Below are 11,608 nucleotides of genomic sequence, written 5' to 3'. Positions count from 1 at the left end.
ACCCTAACAGGCTGGAGAACATTTCTCATCCTCAATTACTTCCCCTTGTTCACGATCGAGCTTCTCCCAGAATGTGATCAGTATCTTATTTTAACTTTTCAGATAAATTTCCCATCACGTTGCACGGAGGGATATAAATTTTCAGTTTGACAAGATATTAGTAAGAAAATTCTGATGGAGAATTCTATGGATAAATCGCCTATTCGAAAACATAGAATTTTTATATCATCTTCCAGGATATTTATTCTATGGATAAATTCTTCGTTGAAAAATATGCTGTTGTTACAGAACATTCTGTAGATAAAATGTCCTATTCGGTGACATAAAGTTTCTGTAGAATATTCACTGAATAAATTCTCAAATAAAGAATGCAGTGTGCTTTTCACCAAGAAAATTCTAAGGATAACCTTCTAAGTTAAAGAATATGAAAGTCTTCAAGAATATTCTATGAATATTTTCATCATTGTAGAATGTGTCATTCTTTCAAAATGTTCTATGAATTATTTTCCAGACCAAGGATACATGCAATTCTTTAAAAATTTATTCCATGGACAAATTCTCAACTTGAGGATATTGAAAGTATGAATTGCAAATTAGAACAAATCCCTCAATAAATATTCCAAAGAGAAGAAACGAAACGATCGTGTGCTGTTGACACACACACATTCATACACACACCTGAACAGGAATTCCTGACTTTAACTGTTCTATTAATAGGCAACATACTTGTTGCAGGTGTTCACCGGTGCAGCGACGTGTTTTTACGCGTTCATCGGCTTCGATATTATAGCGACCACCGGCGAAGAGGCGACAAACCCGAAGAGGAGCATCCCCCTCGCTATAGTCGCCTCGTTAATCATAATACTCACCGCTTATGTCACCACCAGCATGATGCTGACGCTGATTGGTAAGTACTTGTCCGATTCCCTCTACTCTCTACTATTTCTACAATTTTCAGTTGCAAACAGGACCAAACATAGGAAACACAAAAACAGAAGAGTAGAAGAGTTCTAATGAAAAGATTAAGTTTCAATGTAAATTCACCCTTTCGTGGAAAGAAGAAATATTTGGAATTATACAGCCTGTGTCTTCATAACAAATGAGAAAACAATTGCCAATAATGAATATGCATAATACTATTTTAGGGGGAATAAAGAAAAATGAAATTTCTTATTTATTAATTGTAGAACGTATGGAAAATTTAACAAACATTAATCTCTTTCTTCTTTTGTATCTTAAATTATAGAAAATGTGAACAATTGGATAAATATATTGTGGCCTGCAATATGCTAAAGCAAGAATGTTAACATCATCTTAATTTAAACTTTAAGTGCTTACATTTAAACAGACGATATAAGTTCTAAGATGAAATATAATTGTGACAACAATAATTTACAAATGCAGCATAAGGAGTAGCCAAATATTCAATTATTTTATGAATTCAATCTCTTAGTTTCATTAACATTGTTAACACAGAAGTTTGAAATTTATTCTAATCTCAATTTGAGGTTTGCTTTAATTGCAACAAACAACAAAATAAATATAGTTAGAACAACACTTCATAGATGTTCTAGACTGAATAGTTGTTATTTCATGACGCTAGTTTAATTATTAACAGGCAAGTGATGGCATTTCCACAGATTATTCGCTTCAACTCTGTCATCCATCGACCAAAAGGCCTTTGGCCATCCTTGACCTCCCTTCACGCATCTCTGGCCACCCTTCAACGACACGTGATCCTTCGCTTACCCTCGTCACACAGGCACGGTTCGTTATGCTTCTAAATAACGGACATAATTGATGCTTCTAAAAAACCAACCTTTACGTTTTTCGAACACGAATACTTGCCAGTTCTCTTAACACAGTCTGCTGATGAAAGTCCTTAGAAAAACAGGCTAAAAAAGAAGAAGGGAAAAAGTAAGAAGAAGTAAGGAAGATACTAGGTGGAAAATTGATAAAATGTTTTACTGCCTTTTTTCAGTGCCATACGATGAGGTAGATCAAGATTCAGCATTGGTGGAGATGTTTGGTCAAGTTGGAGCATACAAGTGCAAATATATCGTGGCAGTTGGTGCGTTGGCTGGATTGACAGTCTCCATGTTTGGTAGCATGTTTCCCATGCCTAGGATAGTCTATGCTATGGCCCAGGATGGCCTTATATTCAGGTAAGTTTGACCTGACAGCGTTGTCGGTAAGACTTTGCATCTTTATTTAATTCATAAATATCCTTTTGTATATTTCATTAATGATCACTTCGTAAGATCTACACTTTCTAATGGTGTATTTTTGTATGGTCACTAGGACTCTGAGCCAAGTGTGGCCAGCAACAGGCACTCCAGTCATAGCAACACTGACTTCCGGTGTGTGTGCAGCCTTGGCTGCGCTGTTTATTCAATTAGAAGTGCTGGTAGAGATGATGTCCATCGGTGAGTCCTATGAAAAATCAGCTCTCCTTCTTCCTTCACATCTTAAAAAATTTTCTTCGAAGTAACCAGATCCAGTTAATTCTTTCAGTACTGAGTCTTCTTTAAGTTAGGTGAAATATTTGTTTTCATCGGTTACTAACGATAGCGAGACGTATCTATCGTTATCTGGTTAATATTTTGTTAAACTATAGTTAAAACACAAAGCGACTTTTTTCGCTTGAGACTAAAAAGGAGAAGTTGCCCTTGAAGAGTTTAAAAATAAGAACGGTTACCAGTCATTCTTTAGGTCGAAACAATGTTCAATCAGCAGCTTCTTCTTTGACGTTTCCAGCGAGATAATCACCTCGTACATAGTATCAAATACATAGTTAAAATATTCTTTGTCCTTGGATTTTTAGGTACTCTACTAGCGTACACTTTGGTGTCTACCTGTGTACTGATTCTCCGTTATCAACCTCACTCAACGAACCTTGTAGAATTGCTACCACAGAGTTTAAGAACACCTTGCCGATCACCAACTAAAGAAAATCAGGGAAATGGTCAAGTGACTTATGGAAAGGAGCTGAGACCCGATCAGCTAACTACTGCACTGAATTCTGTCCAGGCTACACAATCAGATCTTGCTGCAGCAAACAGTGGCCAACGTATTATGGTAAAGTTGCAAGAATAATGAACACTATTGTGACAATAATGATAAAAATATTTATACGAATGAGTAGTCAAAGATGAATCGCTTGTTCTTCAGGTAAGAAGAGTGAGGAGATGCAATAGTTCGTCGCCAGACTCGGACGACACTTATGGTGCAGAGGAGGATGAAGTTGGTTTGGGTAAAGATGATCAATATTTGGTCAGTGATAGAACTGAGAATAAATTCTACGGTAGTGTGCATGCAGCTGCAGCTGCCTCCGGTTGTGGCAGTGCGCATCAGTATCCAGGAAATACGCCAATAATTGGACCACCTTTGAATTACCTCCAACGTCGGTTGCAGGTATACAATTTAGAAGCTTCGAAATGTTTCTTTCTTTCTTTAATTATAATTCTGGAATATTCTTTGCTTTCCTAATTATAACTCTGCAACATTCCTGTTTTCCCTGATTATAACGTTATAGAATACTGTGTTATTCTTCTAGCTATAATTTTATTTATTTTTTGTTTTCTCGTTATACTCTATTAAAGTAATACATATTTTTATTGCCAATTATAATTTTATTCTAGAATCTTCTTTCAGTATTTAATATTGAATCTTTCCTTTTTTTCTTAAATTTAACAATTAAATATTCTTGTAGTATACAAAGTATATTGTATAAGTATAATAATTAATCTCAAATTTTTTCGTTTTTAGAATTTAATTTGAAGTTTATTCTGATATCTAATATAAAATGTCTTGTTATCTTAGGCAGCACAATATCTCTGTCCTGCCATCTTCCCCTGGGTTGACAGAGGCCCAGCGACGGAGGCGTCTGGTCGCTACGTTATGAAATTAGTCGGCGCACTCTTTTTGCTGATCGTCATCTTCGATTTGATTATAGTTTGCGGCATGGGTGAGCCACAGAAAAATAAATCTTTAACCTTTCACCTTTCTTTCAACTTTCCAATCGATACCAATAATGTAATACCAACGTTATTCATTTTAGGAAATATGGGAACATTCACAACGATAATGATGTTCACGTTCCTCTTTGCCATAATTGGAGTGTTGCTTGCCATAAGTAGAAAGTCACAAAACAGGTAAATTTCAATTCGAAATAGAACTTTTACTTAAACTTTAACTAAATACTCTTTTACTTATTTACTGTAAAATTGGAACATTTTTAGAAGTAGCGTAATGTTTATGACACCGGGACTCCCATTCGTACCGGCGATTGCTATCACTGTGAACATATACCTCATCTTCAAGCTGAGCATCTTGACACTCGTCAGATTCACTGTCTGGATGATTCTCGGTAAACCTAACAAATTTTTTGTTTACTTTAATACAATTTGAATCATGATTACTCTAAGAGATACTGCATCCTGTAAGCACCTATCAACTAAACATTACTTTCACAATTAACCACGACATGTTATTTGAGTTCTGAAGAAGCTAGTGCAATGCTAATGCAAAATCCAAATATAATTCTTATTAGATATCTGGTTTACAACCTGAAGCTTCCAGAAGTAATAATTTATGTAATATGTACAGTACCTTGGATATTCTAGTACTTTGGCTGTTTCTTTATATTATTAACTGCTAATACGTTTTTGTATCTTTAAATTTGCCATAAATGCACAGAAATGTCAAATTCCTATTAATAATAATTCTACTCCTAATCTATTTTATCCTACTGATTACCCAGAATCTCTAATAAGAAACGTTTAAGGTATCCTAGTCTAAATATGTCCTAATAGCATTTTAAACTTTCTCAAGTTTCTAAAGTTCCAAATTATAAAACCTAACATAACCGAATCTATAACCAATCCTAGGTTTCATCATGTACTTCTACTACGGTATCAAGCACAGCAGCCTGGAGGAAGGAAACACTTCGGAGAATCTAGAGGAAAACGTATCAGCCGGGAACATCGAATTGACAGTAACAGATACACAAAAGCAGCAACCGCAACAACAACAAACGCATCCGTCGTACACGACGACTGATCGCAGCATCTATGAAGGCCAGCAACTGGATGCATTTGGGCAGCCTGTGTTCGGCAGCACGAACTTCGGTGGGACACCAAGTCAGAGGCCAGAAACTGCTGGCCAATCATCGCTGTTCATCGACCACGAAAGCTTCCCCACCTGGGACGATTGAGCGGCTATCAGCGCCGATATAAATATATATATTTGATGATATCAAGATAAATTATTATGCGAGCCTGACCGGCGTCGAGCGTTCATCGGCGTAAAAAAAAACGACCCTTTCGGAGCTCGCGGTGTATAATGGCCTTTGAGAGGTTATGAGACGAGGGGCTATGGAGTTGGTACTCGCGAGGCTATTCATTTATAATTTTTAGTTAGCTAACACACAAGTTAAATATTTGGTAAGTGACATTATGTTTGAAAATATTTCATTGGTTTTAAGATTAGGATGGTTCACAGGAGGAAGTTGGGTAATTGTTTTTCAAAAAGGTTCTTTTAAGTTCATGTTATGATTAATGGAGGACTGTTTGAGATTATGATGATTGACAGGAATAGGTCGGATAGTTGCTTTTCAAGGAGATATTCTAACGTTAGGTTATGTTATAATTATTGGAGAATTGTTTGAGATTAGAATGATTGACATAAATAAGTTGGAGAGATGTTTCTGAAAGGTCTTTTAAAGTTAAATTATGTTATGGTGAACTGATATGGTGAACTTAATGGTGAACTGATGCATTTTACTATTGTAAAATTAGAGTTTCATTGACTGTAAGGTTACAGTGGCAAAGAGATAAGTTAGATAATTGGATTTCAAAGAGATTTCCTTAATATTATAGTTTATATTATGATTAATGCAGAATATGCATTAATGTTTAATCTCGAATTGCTTTGAAACAATTTTGTTGATTTTAAAATTAGGGTGCACAAATAAGTTGGGAAGTTATTATTTAAGATAGCTGAAAGAGAATTGATGCATATGCTTCTTTGAGTAGAGTGTAATGATTTAATCATTTGTTTCTTCTGTGAAGAATGAACGAGGGAATTTCGCGAACTGGTTTTTTTTTTTTTTTTAAAAAAGGATATAGAAACCCAGAATTTTTCTCGATAAGCGCTCGACGATTGTGCAGGAGGTGCTGCTTCGAAATTCTGAGCTTCCCTTACTAATTTCACTTCTCCACACTGAGAAACGTCAATTTCCAAATCCATCCTAATCGATCGTCGAGCATAATCCACCTTTTAATGATCATTCAAAAGAACCCTCTGAATCGAAAAAAGGTAAAGACAGAAACAAAAATAGCGGAACCGCGAGTCTCCGATGGGCGAACTTGTTGACTACTGTTTGGGACGAATGTAGCAAATAATTTTCGCGGCAATATTTATTATTCTAGTTGTATAAAAGTGAGAGAGAGCGCGAGAGAATGGGAGAGTCTGAGAGTGCGAGAGAATGAGAGGCAGAGCTGTCAGAGGCGGAATCATGAAGAAGAAGAAGAAGAAAAATACAAGTTAGGGAGAGAGACCATGGCTAAACTTTATTTTGGAGCATTCCAAATTTTTTGCCTTTTTAATAATATGTGGTAGTTTTCGACGAATAAAATCTGAAAATACCGTATTTAAAACACAGAGATTATTATCTATAATATTGTCTATACATAAAGTTTATGGATATTGGACAGTTTACTTGGATACACATGTTTTATGACTTATTCGGATTGAGAGCTCGATTAACTGAATAAATTGATCTTTGTTTGAGTTAGGTGTAAGTTAGATTTAATTAGTATTATTAAGAAACATGTTGTTCTTAGATAGATACCAGCAAACTGAAGACCCGCAAAAGACGGGATGCGTTACAGGAGCCAATATGATAAAGACAACCTTACTGATCAAAGTCTAAACATCGTCCAAACAAACTGTGCAATGTGTTTGAACTTTATATACACATAATATCTAAAATGATGATCCCTATCCATAAAAGTCATAGTTCTGCATTTTACTCCTCAAAAACTCTCATACGTTATAAAAATAAGTATAAATTTGGTATGCCCCAAAAAGAAGTTCAACCACAACCATTACCATTCTTAGATGTAAAGCGACACTTGTGTTTTCCGAGAGAGCATTTTAACTGCTGAAAGATGCGTGTAGACGTGCAGCTAATTGATGAAGAGAGAAGAATTAAAGAACAAGGCGATCGTAACAAAGAAACTTTGTTCCTGAGAGTTGAAGAAAACACGAGAGTAGAAGATGAAGATTGAAAGAAACAAAATAGCGGAGAAAATATGAAGAAAGAAAGAAACTGGATCTTGCCTAAATCTAGTCTTTCCCAATCTTGAAGAAAGCTTAGAATTATATGATTATAATCTTACAAGAGGAATTTTAATCTTATCTTGTACATTAAACTGGAATAGCGTCGTAAAGTCGCGTTTCCATTGGACATATTCGATTAAAGATTGTTAGCCCCCTGCCAGACACCATAAATGGGGTTCTATGGGAGTTGCAGAGGGCTGGTATGAGTCAACAAACAGACAAATTAAATAAATAAATAGATAGAAAGACAGTGACAGAGACAGAGACAGAGAGAGCAATATGTAGATTTGAAATTATTGATATTTTGAAATTGATAAAAATTCTCAGCTCTGGGGTGCCCTAGTGTGGAGCACCATAGGAAAATGGTATCTGTTATTTGATTATAAATGTTCTTCAGTAGAGAACATCCAGTTTTAATAATGACAAGTTCCTACAACGACTGTTGACCACTCAATTGTTATTATTTATGAATGGTTTTATGTATCTTACGTTTTAGAGTAGAGTTGTGATTGTTACTAGTGGATTACCGACAATCTTAGGTTTGTTTGTTTTTAAAATTAACAAAGAAGAGAATACTCTTGGAATATCATAAACGTCCATTCGATGATCGTATTTGTCAATTTGCTTTGGGAAACAAAGAGAAGAAATTGTAATGAGGAAAATTGTGAGAACAAAGGAAGCTGGTATAATCGTATGAAATATAAGGATGAGACAAAGGAAGATACTAACTAAATATTGAAAATATAGGAATATTGGGTAAAGTGAGAAAAGTTGGTAAGTGGAAAAATTGAGAAACTGAATAGAAGAGTTAAAAAATGGGAAAATTGGGAAAATGAACAAGTGGAAAAGTGATAAGGCAAAAGATAAAGAAGAAATTACAGCGGAAAGACAGCTACAGGGGGCAGCTTGGGAAATTTACGTCTCTCCATTTATTCTATTCTCGGATCTCCATATCGGATCTACATATCGATCAGTGATCTTTTCACATATCAGTCTGCACCTTTTGCAAGGGAAAAACCGTGAAATTCTGGTAGTAGAACGAATGATCAAAGAAGAGAGCGCAAGAGTGGGAGTAAATGTCGCGGAAGAATGAAAGATTGATCTGAACATTTATCTTTAAGTATTAATGCGTCTGTTAAAAAAATTTTTCTAATATATATATATATATTATATTATATTATATTATATATATATGTATCATATATATATATATGACGAGATATACTTTCTATGCGCGACCATCGATCTATAGGTTCGATCGCGGATCGATCGATCCAAGAACGAGGCTGCTGTATTAGGATTTTTTTAGTTTTCAGTTCCGACCCCTGTAACGTCGCTATTAGAAGCTTATCGGCGATGAAGAAGAGTAACAAACAGTATTTTCCAAATATGACCTTAACTACGATATCGATTTTGTTATGTTGACTAGGTTAGGTTAGAAAGATTCTAGAAAAATTTACTTGAAAACAAAGTACAACCATATCTCAATTAAGATAATCGAGAAAGGAAGATTGATTAAGGAAGGCACAAGTCTTCAATGTGGACTAGTAACATAATTAGGGGAAAATGTCTTCTTCATCCTCTATATGCTTCGATCTAAGTTGAGCGGTGATCGCTGTTCCGAATGTCCGCTTATTCAGCATTGATTAGCAATTTTTGAACATCCCCGACAGTTTTTGAACGAGTATCAATAACATCGAAACACTCTTAATCCCTGGAACAATATTTGAAAACGAAATTCCCCAAGAAAAATCCCTTAGAAGACGTAGCAATCAAGTTACTCGACATATTATTAACATTGTTCGTCTAAAAAAGCTTTAATGCGCTTTAAATAGTTGATAACATTTGGTTTAAATCCAAGTCAGACTATTTACAGGCTGGGTACATTTTCAGTTTGAGTTGTTAACTCAATACATATCACTATGACTAACGTCGTAATATAAGAATATTAGAAAAGAAAATGGTTAATGATTGTTGATACTCGTTGAAGAATGAAAGATTGGAAACCATAGCGTAATTATCGATCCACAAAACAAATTACCTTTGCGCTAGGGAAAAAGCCAGGAGCTGAAGTTGTTTGATGATAAATGGTTCCATTTTGTGAAAGAACAGTGCCTGCACGTTCACTTAAAAAATTCCTAGATCGTCAAACAAGGCTTAGAAATAACTGGAGCCCCCAAAAATAGAGAATTTTTGGTCTTTCTTTTTTCTCGTGGAATGTAAAATTTCAAGAATCTCTTTTACAAACCAATGGAGAAGAATAACGACAGCAAAAGCGGAATCTCGACGCGGCACTTTGCTCTTTGCTTTTTTAGTTAGTCTTTCAAATTCGTAGATAGGAGGAAATGGCCTACTGCGACGTATGGCTGCTCGATGAACCTCTGACATCTTCCTACCAACGTGAATGAAATCTCAGAAACTCCCTAGAAAGAAGAAACTCTTATTTTTTGACAACATACATAAGAAGAGCATAAAATTACCAGAAATTCTTATCAAGTTGATGGACAATTTTTAAAAAGAAATGTTCTTGTGTGATTGTATAAGTATTGCAAACATAAGGCGATGTGTTGTTCAAATTTTCCTTCTACTCGTTCTCTCGTAAGGAAAACAGGCGAGAAAAATGATTTTTCAAGTAGAATCGACTAACGTTAGGTTCACTCAGGCTCATCAAGCACCATGCTCGAACAAAGCGTACTTCGAAATTGCGGTAAATTACTCCGGGACACCGAGAAGAGAGCGGAATGATGTTAGAAAAATATAGTCACGTGTTCAGTGGCGCAGCTTACGGCGAGAATTATCTTCCAACGCGTTTGACGAGCGAGAGGGATCGTGTGCGTCCATTTAAATAAACATTCGCTTCTTTTTCTCGTTTGCTGCAAATAGGAAAGTGACGCCAATACGGGGAAGAAACTAGTTTTCTTCGTTTCCCGTTCGGTTTCTACCTCCAAGTAACCACAGAGTTCCCATCCAGATCCCTTTCTCTTCGTTCTCTACGTATATGGACAAATTCTTGAAATTTCGTTCGAAAACGAGGGTATCTCGATGGAAACTCGCTTTTCAGAGTTCTGATCGTGCATCCTCCACCGAAAGTGGGGAATTACCTCGTTTGGTAGAGCGATGTTGGTCCTTCCACATATTGGGTTGGATGGTACATGGTCCACTCACACTCTGGACGAAACAAGAAATCAGATTCATTATTTATTCAACTTTTATTCGGTATATTTCACGTTTCACAGTATTATATATTTACAATTCTATATTGTTTTGAGGTTAGGATACGTTTCCTGTTACGGGAACGGTTAAGGATTAAAACAAAGAACATTGCAGGAAAATAGATAAACGGACAACGACATATCATTTGAGTATTATTTGGAGACATCGATTTGATTATTTTTGAATTGAATAATGCTTTTCGAATCGTCTTTAAAGTTAATAATTTTAGAAAAAATGTGAAAATTGAGTAATATGTTCCAGTGTGGAGGAGTGAAAAAGGACAAAAGATAACGGAGTAAGAGAGGCAGAGAGTGAAAGGTTGAGCGTGAGAGGGAGAACTAGATCGGAGAATGTGTGAGTCGGTGTAATTATCGAAATACAAATTTTTTTCTTCTCTCGGGGAAAATCGTGGTATCTTGGGAAGATATATGCGCACTAGGAGGACAGAATTTTCCATGTAATATATATACCCTTACGTAACTACGTTGTTTAATATTGATAAGGATCAAAAATAAAAGTGATTATTCAGAAAGTAACCAACTGTAGATTTATTTTCGAAAAATGAAACGTGTAACATTCTCGGAAGAATCTCAAAAAGTAAATCAGCTTGACTTGGGTGTTCTTATGGGTATCTGCTAGTTTCTGCGGCTAAAGTCGCAGGCACAACGAGATTGAAACTCTGGTTTCGTGGTGGTAGCCGTCCACCACCGTCTTAGGTACTGGTCTGTCAGATTAATTCTCTTAATTAACTTTCTTTACAAATGACAATTTGTTTGATTTGTAGACATAGTGACTGCTTTCAGAGCTACACACACTGCCAATATTAGGCCAAAAAAATAAAACCCAACAACTTCAGGCTAAAGAAGTTCCCTGCGTTATCACCCGCCAAATCTATGTTACTGATCAATGATAACACTTTGTTGCATATTATTATCGATTGAGGATATAAAAGATTGTGACATACCTAGCTGCCAAAAAATCAGTGTTTTCTATACGAATTTGACTAAAAATGTAGTTTTATACCTTATTTGTAATTTCATAGGAAAATTTA

The 11,608-nt window shown here is 35.6% G+C and overlaps 1 protein-coding gene across 3 annotated transcripts in view; it reads left to right on the top strand.

The window, feature by feature from the left end:
- Positions 1-11,093, top strand: part of LOC126925741 (probable cationic amino acid transporter) — a 67,433-nt gene extending 56,340 nt beyond the window's left edge. For all 3 annotated transcript variants that reach the window (XM_050741658.1, XM_050741660.1, XM_050741659.1), the window contains 9 exons: positions 736-907; positions 1,982-2,165; positions 2,302-2,426; positions 2,825-3,078; positions 3,172-3,414; positions 3,823-3,967; positions 4,061-4,154; positions 4,242-4,369; positions 4,890-11,093. In XM_050741658.1, coding sequence (XP_050597615.1) covers positions 736-907; positions 1,982-2,165; positions 2,302-2,426; positions 2,825-3,078; positions 3,172-3,414; positions 3,823-3,967; positions 4,061-4,154; positions 4,242-4,369; positions 4,890-5,215 — 1,671 coding nt within the window. In that variant the 3' untranslated portion in view covers positions 5,216-11,093. The remainder of the gene's footprint in view (positions 1-735; positions 908-1,981; positions 2,166-2,301; positions 2,427-2,824; positions 3,079-3,171; positions 3,415-3,822; positions 3,968-4,060; positions 4,155-4,241; positions 4,370-4,889) is intronic.
- The last annotated feature ends 515 nt before the right edge of the window (positions 11,094-11,608 follow it).

Source organism: Bombus affinis, chromosome 16 (assembly GCF_024516045.1).
Source record: "Bombus affinis isolate iyBomAffi1 chromosome 16, iyBomAffi1.2, whole genome shotgun sequence".
In the NCBI taxonomy this organism is placed as follows: domain Eukaryota; kingdom Metazoa; phylum Arthropoda; class Insecta; order Hymenoptera; family Apidae; genus Bombus; species Bombus affinis.
This window is presented reverse-complemented; position numbering and strand designations above follow the sequence as displayed.